Source organism: Sorex fumeus, unplaced genomic scaffold, assembly GCF_029834395.1.
Source record: "Sorex fumeus unplaced genomic scaffold, SorFum_2.1 ptg000001l, whole genome shotgun sequence".
Classification (NCBI taxonomy): Eukaryota; Metazoa; Chordata; class Mammalia; order Eulipotyphla; family Soricidae; genus Sorex; species Sorex fumeus.
Window position 1 is genome coordinate 7,327,581 of NW_026606058.1, and position 20,661 is coordinate 7,348,241.

General features: G+C 42.9%; 1 protein-coding gene across 1 annotated transcript in view; it reads right to left on the minus strand.

Annotated features, from left to right (window-relative positions):
* The window catches only part of WARS2 (tryptophanyl tRNA synthetase 2, mitochondrial), a 111,404-nt gene that overhangs the window by 7,602 nt on the left and 83,141 nt on the right, over nt 1-20,661 (minus strand). The window contains exons 3-4 of the mRNA XM_056123784.1: nt 17,234-17,314; nt 12,899-12,984 (exon numbers count right to left, since the gene is read on the minus strand). Of these exons, the coding sequence (XP_055979759.1) occupies nt 12,899-12,984; nt 17,234-17,314 (167 nt within the window). The remainder of the gene's footprint in view (nt 1-12,898; nt 12,985-17,233; nt 17,315-20,661) is intronic.

The following is a 20,661-nucleotide window of genomic DNA, read 5'->3' on the forward strand; positions in this document are numbered from 1 at the left end:
ATACCAAGCAGAGCTCCAGGATTACTGCTGGCTCTGTGCCCAGGGACCACTTCAAATAATGCTCATGGGACAATACACAGCGCCTGATTGGACCTGGGTTGACTGCTTACAAGGTAAACACCCTGTTCACGGTTCCATTTCTCCAGCTCCACACAAGGCGTTTTCAAAAAGAACATTTTACAATAAACAGTTTTGTTTTAAAAAGAAAATTGGGTGCCAGAGCAGTAGAACAGTGGGAAGGACACTGGCCTTGTACACGGCTGACCCGGGTTCAATCCCCGGCATCCCATATGGTCCCCCAAGCACTGCAAGGAGTAATTCCTGAGTGGAGAGCAGGAGTAACCTCTGAGCATTGCCTGGGTGTGACACCCCCCCCCCCCAAAAAAAAAAAAGAAAAGAAAATTGCTTCATAGCCTCAGAAGGATTAAAAAAGACATGCTTGTTGATGGAGTTCATGCCCAATTCAATCAGCCTAATCAGTGGCTGGGTCAGGTGAATGAGATGTTTTATGAGAAATGTTTTATGAGAAACAGCCTTGTTCCTGACGCCCCATTCGCTCTCAATGGAACGACCATCTCTGAATGCAACAGCTATGTGTACCTAGGTCGAGAGGTCAACATGACAAATGACCTGGCACCCGAGCTGCGCAGGAGGAAGAGAGCGGCTTGGAACGCCTTCAAGAACGTCGAAGAAATAGCTAAGAGGACGAAGAACCTCCGGCTCCGGGCACATCTCTTTGATTCCACTGTTCTTCCTGCATTAACATATGCCTCAGAGACCTGGGCCCTACGCAAACAGGATGAGAACGCTATTCAGGTCTCCCAAAGAAGAGTAGAAAGAGCTATGCTTGGAATATCACGTTTCACTCAAATGAGAGAAAGAATCCGGAGTTCTGACATCCGTCGACGATCAAGAATCAGGGATGCTGTCTCATTTGCCAAGGTGTCGAAAATCAGATGGGCTGGTCACGTAATGAGATTTAAAGACGACCGTTGGACTAGAGCTGTTACTGATTGGATTCCACGGGATGTCAAGAGACCGCGTGGCCGCCCACCTACCAGATGGTCAGACTTCTTCGTCAAGATCATGAACGATCGGTTTGAGGCCCTTCATGTTCCCGGAACGAACAGATGCCATTGGGCTACACTAGCACGAGACAGGGACAAATGGAGACGTTACTGGCGCCCGCTCGAGCAAATCGACGACTAACGGGAAGTTAAGTGATTAAGTGATTAATCAGTGGCTGAATAAATAGCAGTACTCCTACATAAAAAAAAAAAGACATGGTTGTAATAAACCACATAACAGCATGCACAAAGAGCAGTGAAGAGAATCATAAGGACAGGTTTTATCAGTGACCTGGATGAGGAGCCTGAACTGGGTGGAGGCCCATCCTCTGATTATGGCTCTCCCATATCTCCCATAAGAAGATCACAGAGGATAATCTGGAACTGAAGGACTTTGCAGAATTAAAAACAAGCAAGAAAACAAAACAGAGTATGTATACTGAAGCACTGGGCAAGTTTCAGACAAGAAACTCACACCTAAACATGACCAAGAAAAAAACCTTAATTACATGGGGGTGGGGGGGGGGGTGGGAGGGATTCCGGGAGCATTGGAGGTGGGGAATGGGCATTGGTGGAGGGATGGGTACTCCATCATTGTATAACTGAAACCCAAGCACAAAGATCTGTAAGTCGGGGCTGGAGCAATAGCACAGCGGGTAGGGTGTTTGCCTTGCATGCGGCCGACCCGGGTTCGAATCCCAGCATCCCATATGGTCCCCCCGAGCACTGCCAGGAGTAATTCCTGAGTGCATGAGCCAGGAGTAACCCCTGTGCATAGGCCGGCCGGGTGTGACCCAAAAACAACAACAACAAAAAAACAAAAACAAAACAAAAAAACAAAAAACAAACCGCCCCTCCCCCCTCCCAAAAATCTGTAAGTCTACAACTGTACAAAAAAACTGTAAAAAAAAAAAAAACTGTAAAAAAAAAAACCTTAATTACAATGTTTAAAAGATAAACAAAACCAGGCTGGTGGGATAGTGCAATGGGTAAAGCCCTTGCCTTGCATGCTGCTGACCGGGTTTGATCCCTGGCATTTCATATGGTCTCCTGAGCATTGCAAGGAGTGATTTCTGAGTGCAGAGCCAGGAATAACCCCTGAACATTGCACAGTGTGCACCCCCCACCCCCCAAAAAGGCACACAACCAAACAATTAAAAAACAAACAAACAAACAAAACCATTTTTGCTGAAGTCAGAAAACCAACCAAACAAAAACCTTATGTAAGAAAAACCAGGTTGACAATGCAACAGTGGAATACAGCTTTGAGGGAAAAGGTCATTAAAACCTAGCCCACCTGTCCTGTATGTATGTAAGTAAAGGCCCTCCCGTTGATCATCGATTTGCTCGAGTGGGCCCAGTAACGTCTCCATTGGAGACTTTGGTGTTACTGTGGCTGGAGCGATAGCACAGCCGGTAGGGCGTCTGCCTTGCACGCAGCCAACATGGCCGACCCGAGTTCGATTCCTCCACCCCTCTCGGAGAGCCCGGCAAGCTACCGAGAGTATTCGATATTCGATAATCGTATGTATGAAATACAAAAATAATTAAGAAGAAGATAATAAAGCAGCTCAAAGCTGTTGACACCTCCACATGCTGCACACTTTGCTCAATACTTTTCAAGTAGCCATTTTTGCACTCAATCCAGTTTTATAGCTGAGGTGGCCTGAACAGAAATAAATTCTCAAGCATGGAAGAGATTGGGGGAAAAATAGAATCCAATCTAAGGAATTTAGCGCATTGAAAACAGAAAACAATAGTGTTTTGAGAAAATGTTAAGAGGCGGAAAAAGAGTTAAAAAGTTCTAGAAAGGGGCTGAAATGACAGTACAGCGGGTAAGGCGTTTGCTTTTCAAGGACCCACCCGGGTTCGATTTCCAGCATCCCATATGGTCCCTCGAGCACTGCCAGGAGTAATTCCTGAGTGCAGAACCCCTGTGCGTTGCCAGGTGTGACCCAAAAGGCCAAAAAAAAAAAGTTCTGGAAAATACATTTTACGTTATTCACAAAAGGGGAGGCCAGCGTGTTTAGAGTGGGACATTAGAAACAGGCAGTTTGGGGTCAGAGTGCTCTTCCACATAGACAAACTCAGTGTGCCTGGGCAAGTTACTGAACCTATGTAAATCAATTTTTTAAATAAAAAATTAATAATAATCCGAACACATACGTTGCTCTTTGTGAAATAATCAATGCAATATCCACAGTATAGTGCCCAGTAGACAGTATACCAAAAGAAACAACAACGAAAAAGCTTTAAAAATAGAAGGAAAGGGTTCTCTTGATAGCATTAATCCCAAGCTAATTATTCTATTTCATCCCTTTGTTTATTTGGTTGTATTTTCCTGAATGACATATGCTTGTTAAAGATTTATGTCCTGCTTTTCAATACACGTCCAACACCTGGTCCTTGCAGGGTATATATGAGGAACTCGATATTCACTGAATAAATGCATGATCTTAAAAGGAAGACACTATAATCCATAAAGTTTTATACCAAGAGGAAAGTCATAATAAAATCAGTTTGAGATCAGAATGGGAGGATAACAGCACAGGCTCAGAACTCAAGATGATCTGGGTTTAAAAGACAGTCCCTCCGACTTCTAGACAAATCATGGCCAAGTTCTCATTTTCTTTAAGTCTCTCTTCCCTCTGTAAAATGGAGTCCATCATCATGGTGCTAAACTTACACAGTTGTTACAAGGATTAAAATAGACTGCCAAGCAAAGGGGGCGAGTACACAGGTTAGTGAGCTTGCCTTACAACCCACTGACCCAGCTGGAATATCCTGTACCAATACGGTCCCCCAAGCATCACAGGGGGCATTTCCTAAGCACAGCATGGAGATAGTCTTACGCACCATGAAGTGTGGATCCCAATCCAAAGATAACGAGGCAAAGGTGGTTTAGTAAGAGCTCAATAAACACTAGATATTATTATTCATTAATATCGAACACAACATGGGACAAATAGTCAAACAAACAAGCAAATGGTACTATCAGAGCTCTTGGGCAAGGTACAGGCAACTTTTAAAACGAGACTCAGTTCCTTTTTGTTAATAGTTGGTTCACACAATAAACAGAAATATCAGTTTATCATCTCAGAGACAGACACAGGCCAGGGCAGCAGCAATCTGGAGACAGGCAGGAAACAGGTGAGCTGATGTTTGTGTGTCTGACCCAAGTATAAATGTCACGCTATAAGCATTCTGCGAACTCGGAATTGAAGAACAGGAACAGAAAAATGAACGGAAAGGCAAAATGTGGGAACTATGACCGTTATTTTGGAAGTCGTTTCTCATCTTCTAAGTGTGCAAATGAATTTAGGAAATTGCCCAGATGACTGTTTGGGTCTGTGATCACTGGTCTCTACGCGCAAACCAAGCAGCAAGTCACTGCCTGATGAGAGGTAGAAATACAACTGTTCTTTTCATGTTTCCCTCAGAGCCCTGAAGGCCACATGCATTTCTCTCTGAGGGGCACACGCATACGTCCCACCTTCATAAACTTCTCTTCTTTGACTGGACTTTGGCATTTTTTTGCCCTGTCATTACAACGGGCCCGCCATAAAGAGGTCACCTTGACTCCCCAAAATCAAATTAGCCAACAGGGCAGGTTAAAAAGCAATTACAGTAGCCCATAGGAAATCACAATGGACTGCAACTAACACAGAAAAAACAATTACCATAATCAATACACTTTAAGCACATCAAAATGAGTATTTCCACATGTCAAAGTGGTTCCAGATTCACCAAGCAACCAAACTAAACAGAAAACACATTTAGTTTTTATAATGACTCTGCATGTGTCTTTGCCTTACGCCAGAACCTTGCCTCCTTTCTTATAATTCTGTGAAGTTTTGCTTAAGAAAAAAAAATTACAAACTAAAAAAATTCTTTTTTCACCTGGTCCTACGGCTCCATTTGGCTTTTTCATCTGATTTTAGTTCGTTTGTGTCGGTCTTTCCTCTCTGTCTTGCTGCTCCTTCACCTCTGATAATTTATCTTGGCCTCACTTTTCACCCACTGAGTTTACACTTTACATTAATTCAGCCTGTCTTTGATTCTGTTCACTTATAGGGCTTATTCTCTTCACATTTTCAACCTCTCTCTTCATAGTCTGCCTTTCACTTCAAATAATTTAGTGCTGTTCTTTTAAAATTTATACCCCACATAATGATATCCATATTAATGTCATCTCTTTTTTCTCCTCTTTTTTTTTTTTACTTACTCTGACTGTGCTTCCTTAGACGCAACATAAAACAAAAGTCTTTCATAATTTTGAGTGTTATAACTTCTGTCACATAATAATGCGTCTGATCTTCTCTTTGGTGACTAAAACCATTTTTCTTTTGTTTTAGTTCCTCTGGTTCCTTGTTGCATCGATGTTTACTTGGGATCCACCCCACCCTTCTGGCAGAATTAGTGTCCAGATGAATAATCATTGCCTACATATATCTACTCACAAAGATTTGTTTTTTTTTTTTCCCCCCTCCTGACTTCTTTGGCTCTGTTTATAGTTCTAGAGCTGCTGTCTTTAACCAGTCTGACTGGAGCAGGAGTTTGGTGCTGTTTTTTTTTTTTCCTACTATGTAGAGGATAAACATACTGTCTATCAGATGTGTGGATGGCTCTCTATTTAGCGATGAGTTACTGAAAGCCTATGGTATGAAAGACCTAGTGCTGGATTCTATGAGAAATGTGATAAAGGTTAAAACTTCTGTAGTTAAGTTCTCCCAGAGGAGAAAGGAAGTCAAAAGAAGCTCTGGGTTCCTCTCAGCAGTCCACTTTCAGTGCTCCTTACCTCAATTCCACGAACTATGATGCCAACAATGCAGATGTGAAACCAGTACCATGGGGCTCATCTCACAAACCTTATACACACCCAGTCCATTATCAAGTCCGGTCCATTTTATCTCTTAAATTTGCCTACCTACTTCTCTTCATTTTTACTGTAACCATCATGGTTCAAACGAGCAGTGAAATAGCCTTTGACAATACCTTCTAGATGCTCCTGTTCCTTTCCATTTGTGCTCTATGCATCTCAGCACCATTTTCTCCCTTCTGTGACATTCCTTAATTTTCAGGGGCTAACACCCTTGACCTGGACCTTAGAGACCTGGACCCTACGAAAACAGGATGAGAATGCTATTCGGGTCTCTCGAAGAGGAATCGAAAGAGCTATGCTTGGAATATCACGATTCACTCAAATGAGAGATAGAATCCGGAGTTCTGATCTCCGTCAACGCTCAAGAATCAGGGACGCTGTCTCATTTGCCAAGACATCAAAAATCAGATGGGCTGGACACGTAATGAGGTTTACAGACAACCACTGGACTAGAGCCATTACTGATTGGATTCCACGGGACATCAAAAGATCACGTGGACGCCCACCTACAAGATGGTCAGACTTCTTCGTCAAGACCCTGAATGATCGGCTTGAGGCTCTGCATGTTCCTAGAACGAACAGATACCATTGGGCTACGCTAGCACGCAACCGGGATGAATGGAGACGTTACTGGCACCCGCTCGAGTAAATCAATGAATAACGGGGATTAAGTGATTAAGTGATAACACCCTTGAAACTGCATTACTCAGACTGCTGTTTGGTAGGGTCCCAAAATAGAGAAGCCACTTACCTGACAGTTGTAAAGGGAAGGAGATAGAGAGAAAAAATTATTGTGTATTGAGTTTCAGGCTATCAGCAAGCTGCTGAAATGAGCAGAGTTCACATTCTCCTAAAAAATGAGGGACCAACTGGTCTCACAGAGAAAGGATTTGAGGACTGGAAGTCTCCAAAGCAGTTTTAGGAACTAACGAGCTCAATGGCAACAGTCTTGATCCTCAGACATATGGTGACTCAGAGCTTCTCAGGCCATTCCCAACGCTGAAATTGTACACCACTTATCTGATGATACTCTGTTCAGTCAGGCACTGGCTCCTCTTAGTCAAAGTTCCTTGAGGCCCCAGTTTCCCCATTTTCCTGTCTTTTCAGCTTTTGTCTTTCTCTACCTTCTTCTCTTTATCTCATATAAGTTTTTTCAAATTAAAAAAAAAATCAGGGCTGAAGTGATAGCACAGCGGGTAGGGCGTTTGCCTTGCAGGCAACTGACCTGGGTTCGATTCCCAGCATCCCATATGGTCCCCTGAGCACCACCAGGAGTAATTACTGAGTTCAAAGCCAGGAGTAACCCCTGAGCATTGCTAGGTGTGATCCAAAAAGAAAAAAAAAATTAAATCAAATTAAAAAAAATCAAATTCAACTTGAGTAGAATTACTTTTCTAATATTAATTATTCATGGGCTGGAGCGATAGCATAGCGGTAGGGCGTTCGCCTTACAAGCGGCCAACATGGCCGACCCGAGTTCGATTCCTCCGCCCCTCTCGGAGAGCCCGGCAAGCTACCGAGAGTATTCGATATGCCAGACACAGTAACAACAAAGTCTCCAATGGAGACGTTACTGGGCCCGCTCGAGCAAATCGACGATCAACGGGAGGGCCTTTACCTTTACCTTTTAATTATTCATATTAGATACTTTACTAATACTACATTTCTTTATCTATGAAGTAGGGATAATACTACTCCCTATCATACCAGGCCCTTATGAGAATGTTTCAATGCTCAAGACATATTAATATTTTCCTTCTTTTCCTCAAGTCCAGGCATAGTGCATTTCTTTGGATCAATGATTTAACAGATATGAAAGCATTTGCTGTGTATTAATTACAAAGGATGTGTAGGGGCACTTGCCTTGCACATAGTTGACCTGGGTTAGATCACCAGTATCTTATATGGTCCCCTGAGCACCACCAGGAGAGATTTTCTGAGCCCAAAGCCAGGCGTAATCCTTTCCCTGAGCACAGCTGGGTGGGCCAGCCCCCCACCCCAAATAAAATAAATAAAAAGAGTGTGTGTGTCTGTGTTGTGTGTGTGTGTGTGTACGTTTGTGTGAATTTGGTGAAGCCAAGATTGGGTCAGACCAGTCTATTATACATAGGAAGTGAGAGCATCCTTAATATTCATCTTAACATTTCATCTTAATGTTTCATCTAGAAATACTATGGGGCGCAGTTTGGGAGACTCTATGTCTGTCTGCTTATCTACCTACCTACCTTCCTTCATATCTTTGCAGAAGATAAAATATTTACTTAGTATATACTTGAAATTACTCAAACTAAGATGGTTTCAGCTTGCTAGTCCTGTTTTTTAATACCACGATGTGCCAAAAATGTTTCATATGCCTATGATACTTCTATCTGGAAGTGTAGTTTATATAGTACCATTTCTACTACCTTCCTCCTACTTGTTCTCCAGCTCATGATGTATCACTCTAATCTTCTCTGACAGAAACAAACTCTAAGTCTGCACTTGACTTACATGAAAATTTTATAAAGAGGCCAAAGATGTTTTTTAGGAAAAAAAAGTGTTTTATCCATTCTTCAATCTACTTACCTAATTTACTTATATTTAGAACAAAAATGTTCACAGACATTTTGGCTATGACCATTTTCAAAATCCAGAAATAAAGGAACAAAGCCAAGAAGAAACACACACACACACACACACACACACACACACACACACACACACACAGTGTCTCCAGTGGCTGGCTTTACTGTTGGGAAAACAAATATAGGCTTAAAAAAGAGAGAAAAAACAAAGAAATAGACCTGAGTTTGAGTCCTTTTCTACTTAACATCAAGCCACTAGGAATTTAATTTTTGTTTTTGTGTCACACTCACAGTGCTCAGATGTTACACCTGGCTCTGTGCTCAGGAGTTACTCCTAGTGGTGCTGGGGGTACCACATGGTGCTGGGGATCATATCCAGCCTCCTGAATGCAAAGCATGTGCTCAGTCCATTGAGCTATCTCTCTGGCCCTAACAATGAAGAGTTTTAAAACTTTGGATGATGCATAACGAGACATAAGAAAAAAGCATATTAGCAAAATTAATGCTGCAGTGAACTAAAGCTGATTTTGTTGCACTTGTTGGCACTCTTTGTTTTTCTGTTTTGTTTTTGTTTTATAATTTGTTATTATAAAAAGCATATTTGGAAGCAGAATTAAGATTAGCCAAGAAAAATAGTATTTTCTAATACCTTAGTCTTAATTTTTCTTCACTGAATTTCTACATCAATTGAATTCTATGAAATTTGGTTTAATTTTATTAATTAAAAATTTTTAATTCATTTTTTCAGTTTACAATACTATTAATAATGGTTTCTCACGGACATAATTCCAACACCACATCTATCATATTCTTGTTCTCTTAAATGTGCTGTTTAGGTACCAGGATGACAGCTGAAAGGGCTGGGGCACATGCTTGGCATGTGGAGCCCAGGTTGGATCCCTACACTGAATGGTCCAAGAACCACCAGGTACCAGACTGGTGCCCTTGGGCCTTAACACGGACTCAGTGGCTAAGTATCACCAGGAGTGACCCCAGGCCCCTTGAGGACTGCCTGGGAAGCATACTCCTCCCAATGATCTTGTGAATACATATTTGGTAGTATCAATTTATGTGTAATTTGTTTAATTATCTCCTGATCCACTTCATGGGCGAAAGAAATTGTAGGATTTTATCATTCTGCCAACTGCGTTCCTGGCAGCAGATAAAAACAGAGTCACCATCACTTTGGTGTATCTGATCTCGTACTGTCCCAGTTAGTGGATCCATCTGATGTCACCGTGGTCTTGAATAGAACTAGAGGTTCCGCAAGGAAGAGGAGCATCGACGGACTCAGGAGACCACGATCCGCTCGGATGCTTCCCAAGCCACACTCTAAGGCACAACATTAGAAGAGCTGCTTAGGAAAATTTTGAATTGGGTGTGCATACCGGTATAAACTTTTAAAGCCAGACAAGTATTTTTGTTCATGTTCAGTCATTTTTCATCATCTGTCCTGAGCTCAGGGTACTCGTGCATCAGCGCTCATCAACTATGATAATCTGAAACTCATGTGCTTTTCCATATCCCTGTGGCTCGGCAGGAGAGCACGTGACTTTCATGTGTGAGGTTCTGAGTTATACCAGCCATGACAAAAATAAGTAAAAATCAAGAATTAGGCCTGAAACAAACAAACAAATTGTGTCTGTCTATCAAAACCAAGTGACAACTCCTGGCCCATGCTTCATTTTAGGCTTTAAAGGATTCTGTCCATGGTAATTATTATCGCTCCTCTACTTATTCATTTTCGGGTTTGGGACCCATACCCAGCAATGCTCAGGGGTCTCTCCTGGTTCTGCTCTTAGGAATTACTCCTGGCAGTGGTTGGGGGACCTGATGGGATGCTGGGGATCAAACCCAGGTCGGCTGGGTACAAGGCATGCACACCATCCTCTCTACTATCTCTTGGGCCCCATATTTCCCTTTTATATGAATAAAAATCAATGTCCATTAAAAAACCTTTCTAAATAAATGTTATGTTGCTAGAAATCACTAGGTATTAGGAATTTGCTAGATTTTTATTTGCTATATCCTGGAGAAAAGTGGTCTGGACTTCCCCAGATAGGTCAAGTCATTCATAGGCACATTATCCATTATATATAAATATATGTAATATGTAATTATATAGAAAGATATATATATATGGGCTGGAGCGATAGCACAGCGGGTAGGGCGTTCGCCTTACAAGCGGCCAACATGGCCGACCCGAGTTCGATTCCTCCGCCCCTCTCGGAGAGCCCGGCAAGCTACCGAGAGTATTCGATATGCCAGACACAGTAACAACAAAGTCTCCAATGGAGACGTTACTGGGCCCGCTCGAGCAAATATATATATATTATAATGCCTGCTGTATTATCTCTTTGGATATATATATATACACACACATATATATATATATGCACACACATTATATATGTATTAAACAGAAAGAAGGGAGGCTGCATTTGCTAGTGAATATTATTTGTAAATCTAAGCAGCTATTTTCAAATTTTGTCTCCATCATAATTTCACATGGACTCTGGGGACTCTGGAATCATGACAAAAGGTCCACATGTTATCACCTCTATATCATCATCAGACTTATATGCAAATCTAGTTTTACAAGGGAAGAATTACTTTTTTCCGTTTGTTTGTTTTGGGGTCATGTCCAACCATGCTCAGGGTTTATTCCTGTCTCTGTGCTCAGGGAAACCATATGTGATGCCAGGCATCCAACTTGGGTCAGATGCATGCAAGGCAAACACACTACCTGTGTATTCTCTCTCTGGACCAGAAAGAACCACTTTTATGGGGTCTAGGCATTAAAAGGCAGAGGGGGCAAAGGTGTTCTTCATTAGGTGCTTTTTGAAGTACCAAGATTTGACTACGAGTTCATGCAGAACTAGGATGCCAAATTGGGGGAGGAGGAGGAAGGCAGGGCAGTGACTTGGGGGTAGCAGAGAAGAACTGGAATAGAGATGGAGTCAAAAGTCCAGGCCATCAGCACAGACTTCAGGAATTGTCTGTAGACTGCCTGTGGCTTTATATTTTTGAGATGGTAAGTAACAGCTGGAATTAGCTAGATGGGTCCAGGAAAAGTCAGAAACACTAGATTATGTTGAAAAGCTGAACTTCAATCCCCAGGACCAACACTCTAGCCGCTAGACACAGATATCTATTTAAATTTCCATTTTGGTTTCTCTGTCAACACTTCAAGTGCTCATAGCCACATATGGCTAGTGGCTGATGATCTTAGAAAGTGCTGGTATAGAATATTTCCACAGTCTTGGTAAGATCTATTGAATAGCACTCCTTTGAGCCTTGATAGGGAAGAAATGAACAGTTAGAGCTCATTAAGTTTAATTATTACTGGGGTTGGAGTCACAGTACAACAGGCAGGGCATTTGTCTTGCATGCGGCCAACCCAGGTTTGATCCCTGGTACCCGTTACTGGTCCCCAGAGCCCACCAGGAGTGATCCCTGAGCACAGAGTCAGGAGTAAGCCTTGAGCACCACCGGGTGAGGCCCCAAAACCAAATAAAATAAATAAAGTTCAATCATCACTGGAGAAGTCCAAACTTGCTTGTGGTCAAAAGCACTGAAATCTAGACCCAAACTTTCTAGACTCGAATCCAGGCAGGGTTCATGACTTGCCTACTTGCTAGCTTTGTGATCATTGACAGACATTGGCCACTCTGTGCATCTGTAAAATGAGGGTGATAATAACACAAATGTTGTTCTGAGAGTTAATTGGGTCACTGTAGGTAAAACACTAACTGATTCTAACACATAAAAAAAGCTACCTAAGGTTTTTTTTTTTTCTTCTTTTTGGGTCACACCCAGCAATGCTCAGGGGATACTCCTCTGATCTCCACTCAGGAATTACTCTTTGTGGTACTTGGAGGACCATATAGGATGCCAGGGATTGAACCCGGGTCAGCTGCGTACAAAGCAAATGCCCTAAGTGCCGCGGTACTATCACTCCGGTTCCAAGTTTTATATCTTAATCTTAGTAGTTTCACATTGAGACATGCTTCTATGATTTAGTAACACTATTGCAGAGTGGATGTAAACCGATTCATGCTTGATCCTTTCAGAAACCTCCTTTCCCTTGAACCAAATCTTCATTTTTTTTCCAGGGGGGCAGGTGGGGTGGGGGTTTTGGGGTCACAAGCTGTAGCTCTCAGGGATTATTCTTGGCTCTCTCTGAGCTCAGGGATCATTCCTGGTGGTGTCTGGGGGACTGTATGCGATGCCAGGAGCCAAGGATCAGAGTGAGGTCAGTCATGTGCAAAACAATCACCTTTAATTTGGGGGTGTGGGGGGAAGATTAAGACTCCCTCTGGTCAGCATGAGAGCATGAGTATGTGTAAGACCGGGAGGGGGGGGTTGTAAACTCTGCTTCTTACTTGTACAACAAAATGTCAGCTGCCTGGAGAACTGGATAGGTGAGCAGGCCCATGGTTCCCTCCTGTTTCTGCGTGGCAGTCTTTGCCTGTGGGAGAGCAGAGCAGAGAGCAAAGAAATCCGGCGTGAACCTAATTATACTGCTAAATTAAGAAATCTTTAAAAGCAAGCAAAGGTTGGTCTGAAGCCACCTGTAATAACAGCATGTCTCAGTTTCTGTTAGCAATTCTAGCCATCTTCTGGCTGGTTTGTCTTCATGCTCCAGGCTCAGGGAAAAAAATACATTTCATTACTGCCCCTTTAAAGGATCTTGCACAAGCACTCTATCTTATTCATATTATTAAATTAGGCACAAAAGAGTTTTGTAGGTTCCATATCAGATAGATTCCAGATTTTGCAGGTAAGTATAGAAAGTAGAGTGAGATGAAATTTTTATAAGTGAACATGAGTCAGTATCAAATGCTCTTACTGTTTATCTGTGGAAACCTCACAGAAAGTATCTTCTACGGTGCTACTGACAAACTGATTTCCCTTAACATCATGTTTAAAGAAGTGAAAAAGATAAAAATAATGCCATTTAAAAGCTGAATTTTAAAGTGGAATCAGTTCAAAATTTGTCTTGGTCTTTAGGTACTGAAGCACCTAAGAGAAAACAAAATGACTCAATGAGCATGACAGGTTATACAGATGAAATATTTCCTTAAGCGCTGGTGATGTACCTCCCTGATAAAGTGTGAGTCTTGCATTCATGAGAAACTAGGTTCATTTCCAGAACCACAAACAAGCAAAAATCAAGCGAAAAAAAAAAAAAACCACAAATATTTCCTTATCGAGACACTGACAGAACCACTTAGGTTGTTTCAGGCCTAATATTAGGTAATATTTAACTGAAAACTGATGAACAGCTGGATGCAGGCTACAAAATATAAGTGCCCATCAATAAATATAAGCCCAGAATGACTAATTTCCTTGCTGCTGACAGATCTCTGAGGAAAACTGATTGTTGGAAGGGAATGTGACACACAGATCATTAGTAACTTTGCTCACGTTGAGTTGGTTACATAATTTCTTGCAAGATAATAAATGGATATTCTGGTATGCAGATAAATCTTCTTTGGTAAGTTAACAGGCATCACTTCCCTGGAGTACTATTATCTCGGGACAAACTAGAAAACTGAAGTTATAAACTGACATGATTCAGGTTCTATGCTCATGTGCTCACAATTGAGCTCACCTCACCCCCATGGAAACATACTCTAGGAAGCTGAGTCTGAGTCTCTTCCTTTAACCACCTGGACTCGGTGTTTCATATTTATTAAAATCCTATTGTTTTTTAAAAGTTTGGGCGACTCCCCACTATACTCAGGGATTACTCCTGACTCGATGCAAGGCAAATGCCCTTCCTCCTGTACTCTCTCTCTGGCCCAGAATTTAAAATTTCTTTAATATGACTTATTACACTACCCATAACAAAGTCCAGTTTACAGTGATCACTGGGTAAAGATGATGGTGATCAGCTAAAAAAAAGATAAAAACGGACAAAGTGAAAAGGAGCCCAATTTTAAAATTCTTCGCGTATTAAAGTCTTTTTAATACAAGAACGCTGCATCTTGAAATTACGAAGGAAAAAGGGAGACATAGAAAAACATGGATACTTATTCAGAATCTGTTATCTGCTTCAGACACCTTAAAGGTAAAGGTAAAGGTAAAAGACACCTTACCTCAGTGTTATTTCATTATCTTTCCAAATAACACTCACCTCAGCTACCTTACCACTCCGTATTTCCACCTCTCAAAGCCCATTTGAAACCAGTTCAGGTGCTCTGAGTCCTGCCCCTGGTTCTGGAAGCTCTGACTACTTCATACTTCCACTGATTACTTAATCAATTGTTGCCGCCAAGATGGCAGGTCTTAAGAAGGGGCTACATCTGTTCATCTTGCTGATAGCCGGACCTTCAGCCACAGAGAAGCTATGAACTGCAGGGGGAGGTGGGTGGTGGGTGCAGGGGGGGAGGCTTTCCAGACTATGACTGCAATAACTTGTAATGTTTGATCAGGTTCTGAGACACAATTTAAAATTGGAACATTTTCTATTAAATTAGCATGCAGTGTTTATAAAAAAAAAAAAGAATGTCAGCATTCATAACTTAGAATAGCATGATGAAACAGAAATGGCTTGCTGAAAGGCAAATGTGGTAAAGTACATAGCAGAATTTTGTTCCCAGTTCCTGAAGGTAACCATTCTGCAGTCCTGGGCAGCTCAGTTTGTGTCTCAGAACTGACACTCTGAGGCCCTTTCCTCCAGCTCCATAAGCAAAGGCTTTCCACTAGCTTTTGAGGAAACCAATGGCACTGAAAATACGCTGGAAAAAAGCCTGAAACTGAAACTAGTGTTGACGTGGTCCAGGGCTACCTACCCTTAGGTTATCCAATAGCGAAAATAAAAGCAAATAAGGAACTCTGAATTATCCAATTTCTCTTTCTCAGTTAAACTTCTTAGAATACAGTAGCCTTACATTTTTTTTTTTCCTTTGTGGGTTTGAATTGTTGCCTGGACTCCACTTGTTTAAACACTAAGTGAATGACACATCTCTTCTCTCCACAGTGAAACAATCTCGCCTTCCTGCCGGTCACTGCTGTGGGGACCAGGCAACAGGAGCACCACTGACCCAGAAATTAAGGTGATTTGCTCATCAAATGTGGTAGCCACCAAGAGATTATCAAGTCCATGCAAAGGTACTCAGACCAAATCATGCATAGATGAGATCAAATAACTCACACATTTGATATTGTGATTAAAAACTTAAAAAATAAACTTAACAACTATTTTAGTTTGAAGGTATCTTGAAAAGCCCTTTTATTTTCATTTAATAGCCTGAGGCAGAAAGATTAAAGAGGCAGTACCAACCACTCTGAACGGCAGACCAGAGAGACTCAGTAAATTTAGGATTTTCAGAGCCTAATATAACAATAAATAGCTCTTGTAGCACTGCACTGTCCTCCCGTTGTTCAACGATTTGCTTGAGCGGGCACCAGTAATGTCTCTATTGTGAGACTTGTTGTTACTGTTTTTGGCATATCAAATATGCCACGGGGAGCTTGCCAGGCTCTGCCGTGCGGGCGGGATACTCTCGGTAGCTTGCCGGGCTCTCCAAGAGAGGCAGATGAATCGAACCTGTGTCGGCAGTGTGCAAGGCAAATGCCCTACCCGCTGTGCTAATAGACTGGGGTAAAAACAGCTGTAATGGAACTCTGAACTGTTCTGGTTATCTGTAGGGTTCAGGTTTATTGGGTTGCTCTCATCACAGTGCTCCCATTCCTCTTGTGTTTATTGGTAACTTCTTTCTTTGTGCTTTGCTGACTTGTAAATATTGTTCTCTTCTCCTTAAGTCCTTGCATAGTTTATTCAGAGCAATGTTCTTTTTGTATGGACACAAGAAGACATGCTTTTGTAATGTGACTCTCTGATATTTCATTCCTGGGCATCTGCTTTCTCAACTTAAGCCTCAGTTGCCCTCACTTCCTAGCACCCCTAAAGGCAGGGTCCCGACGAGGGACTGGATGGACCCAGGGCAAGCTGTAAGCTATGTGCTACCCTGGCATCGAGATGGGCCTGGCCAAAGTGCCACAATGCTTAACTATAAGTTAAGAGCTTGGTCATGGACAAATGCTGTCATGATCCAGAAAGTAATAACTAGATTTGGACCCCGCTAGGGCTAGGAATGATTAATCTGGCCTGAGCACTGTACTCTGAGTCTATGGCAAGATGTTCCCAGGAGAGCTGCTCTACAAGTCTCAATGTCATCTCTTACTGTGTACATACAAAAATTTGCTAGTAATTTTTCCTGTTTCAAATTTTGTGTTTTTTGTAAAAAGCAAAAGGGGGAGATGTAAGATAACACTGTTCTGTCCTTCCTGCATAACCTCAGGAATAGTTGATAGTTTATTGGACTGAGGAAAAGAGAAAAACACCTTAAGAGGCATTTTGCCCTTGGGCAGTCAGGAAGGGCTTTCTTATGTTGATTTGGCGACCTGACTGGGTGGAGTGTCAGCCCAGACAAGAGGGGAGCTGGGGAAGGAGAGAGCAGGGCTGAAAGATGGACTACCGAGAGACTAGCAAGGGGAACCTGTGCTTGAGAGAACCTAGGCCCTTCATAACATAAGGTTCTTCTATGGGATAAACTTCCTTGTAATAAACTGCCACTAAGATCAACCGGCCTGGCCCTCGTCTCTTCCTTCGTCTGCCCTTGGCCATCAGCCGTCCAGAGAGCCCGCGAACACACAACCTTCAGCGTGTGTAGTTTTTTACAGTTATCAATCACATCTTTGGTGTTTACCTTCCACTGGTGTAAATGCTGCAGCCGAGGGAGTCTGACCATGCAGGTCAGGATCCAACTTAACTGTGCATGTTCAGACACCTAAAACATAAAACAGAACATTAGAAGAAGTGGTCTTTTTTTTTTTTCTTTTTTGGCACATAGACAGTAGATGTTACCTTGAATGACTGCGTTCCCCTAAATCAAGGCAACTTAAGAAGGAACAAGTGAAGGAGGCTAATTCATAATGTAGCAAATTTTAGGTGACAAAGTCTTAAAAATAACCCAACTATAAAATGAGGGCTGACGAGAGAGTCCATGCTGTACTAAGGCATTTGCCTTGCACACGGACAAACCCAGTTCTATTTCCAGTTCCACACTTGGTCCTCTGAGTATTGCTAGGAGTGATCCCTGAGCACGGAGCTGGGAGTAAGCCTGGACCACAGTTGCTTCCCACAAAAAACCCAGTATGTTATTAGTGTGGAAATCCTCTTTGAAACTTCCCTAACAAGTGTCTTGTGCCCACACAGAGGGTTTCCTGTTATATCCTGTGACGTATATTTCATCTTCAACGCACTGACACCGGTGCTGCAACTTGAGTTAGTGTTGATGTAGGCAGGTAGATAGGGAAAGGCTCTCTGCAATGAAACAAAGTCTCATAGAAGAAGAATTCTAGGACCGACCCACCCTGTGGAGACAGAGAATAAGGACTTGATAAGACCATCCCCAGACCCTGAAGATATGGGCCTCCTCCCCATGAAATTCCTCCTTTCTGAGAACCCCCCTTTCAATCCGGTTGACTCCAGCGACCCAGCCCCAAGGTGATTCCAGGACATTCCAAGTCAGATGATTCTCGAACCCCTTTTCAATCCGGTTGACTCCAGTGACCCAGCCCCAAGGAGATTCCAGGACATTCCAAGTCAGATGATTCTCGAACCCCCTTTCAATCCGGTTGACTCCAGCGACTCAGCCCCAAGGAGATTCCAGAACATTCTGAGTCAGAAGGATCTATAAGAACCAGCTCGAGAGCCCACTTGGCGCTCTCTCCACCCTCGGAGAAGCCCGCGTTCCCTCTGGACGTGTTACTCTCTCTCTCTCTCTCTCTCTCTCTCTCTCTCTCTGCTTATCCCTTTCTCTCCCTCTCCAAAAGCCTCCAAATAAAACCTGTTACTTCACTGCTCGTCTACTCCTGAAATTCTTTTCTGCGAGCGAGACAAGAACCCCAGAAACCTCGGGTAAGGCTTGGGACTGGTCTCTCCTTTCCTGCAAAGAGCAAATTCTCGCCCCAGCTTGAGTCCGTGGCTCCCCGAGCAATCGGGTGGCGGGGATTAACTCCCATGCCGAGAAGATCAAGCGGACTTCAGGTGTGGCTTGACGGCCACCTCGTGGGGCTGGCGGGGCTCAGGCCCGTGCCGAGCAGGTGCTCACTGCAGACTTTACCGGTCCTAGCCTACCCAGGGTTCCGGGTGGCAGAGGCGGGTGAGGAGAAAGTGGCTGTCTTTCTCCTCCCCACTTCACATAAGTCACCCGTGGGGCCCACCGACATCAGTGTGAGCCACAGATTGTATGCGTCCATGGCCGCATGTGCAACAGTTCGGGTTATGTGATGTGTGGCCGGTTTGGTGCTTTAGAGCTCCGCACTGCCGAGAGCCCAGTGTCCTATGCTGCTGCACACGCCAGGTGCAGTCCTGGCAGTGCTGCGATTCTAGCCTGGCAGGTCTGTTGTTTATATTCCCAAAGTAAAGCTGCAAAGTAGTTTTGATTTCTGGCCACCGTTCAGCCAGGAGTGTGGGAGGAAAGGGCGCAACTCCTAACAAGTACCATAATGGAAAAATGAGTAAGCACCAAGGTAGGATGTGTGAGCTGTGAGCACCACAGTACTCTCGGTAAGTACTTCAAACAACAAGGAAAAAAGGAAGGCAAGGGACTGGGGGCCCAATAAAAATTAAAAACAAAGCCAGACAAGGCCAGAGTGACAGTACAGCATGGAGTCCTTGCTCGTGGCCGACCTGGGCTCAATCCCTGGAAACCTATATAGTCCCCCAAGCACTGCTAGGAGTAAGCCCTGAGCACCACTGGGTGTGGCCCCCAAGCCAAATAACCAACCAACCAACCAACCAACCAACCAACCAATCAACCAACCAAGAACCAACAAAACCGGACAATATATATATTTATTCTTTTTGGGTCACACCCAGCAATGCACAGGGGTTACTCCTGGCTCATGCACTCAGTAATTACTCCTGGCGGTGCTCGGGGAGGAGGGGGGGACAATCTGGAATGCTGGGAATTGAACCTGGGTTGGCCGCGTGCAAGGCAAACACCCTACCTGCTGTGCTATCACTCCAGCCCCCTAGACAATCATTTTTAAAAGGTTCTTCAGAACAGGGTTTCTGAAACTTTCACTTGAGAAATGCAACATGGGCGAGCCCTGCCAGAAACACCTTGAATTCATTACATGGTTGATTTGAATTAACTTTTGGTCATTGAGCTCTGAGAAATCGTTTGCTGTTGCCAAATTTTTCATGACCCCCACATTCAGTTACATGACCCCATATACGTAACAAGCCAGGATTTAGAAAACACTCTCTCTCTCTCTCTCTCTCTCTCTCTCTCTCTCTCATTCTCTCCATACAACTTCTAAATCTATGAAAGCAGCTACCTTACAAGTAAACAGTGGAGAAGATACTGAATTTAAAAGATTAAATCACTCAATTTAGGGTGATCTAAAATTTAAATATCACTCTACCATCCCAAATGTGTTTCGATATGTTCAAGCTTTTCTTCTCCACCTCTTTTTTTAATCCTTCTTTATTTTATTTAATTTTTAAAATGAGAGATTCAGTAAATAAGAATAGATAACTGTCTTTCCAAGTTGGTTTTGTTTTAACCAAATTTAATCAAGTAATAAAACCTGGCAACAACTGGGATCATTCTTGAGTGCTGGTCAGGTTCTAAGTGATGGCTTAAAATCAAAAGTCTCTGAATCTCATTTCTGGGCCCTCAGGATTCCCAGCACTTAATCCATTGTGGCTTTTTTTGTTTTTTTGGCATCCATATGATTTCAACTCTGAAAAGCGGCCCCTAAAGTACTTTTTTTTTTTTTTTTGGTGTGGGTTTTGCAAAAGGAGCTTAAAGGAATGGAGCTGAATCAGCCCAAGCCTATTTTACTAACAAGGAACCGCCATCTGGTGTAAGATAGTTTCTCATTTTCCCCTCATGTCATAGAAAGGAAGAGTGGTTTTTCATGTCTTTGACAAGAAATCATTTTTAATGTTTTGCAAGTGGCTGGACTGAATCTGTCATCTTTTCTCCAAGAGGCAGTTGGGTTTCATTGAGACAGTGACTTCGACACCATTGTCCATGCAAATTGCTAACTTCTGCTGCAAACAAACAGCTATCAGACAAAAACAGTAACCCTGGATGGACACAAGAAGATTAAGCTGCTT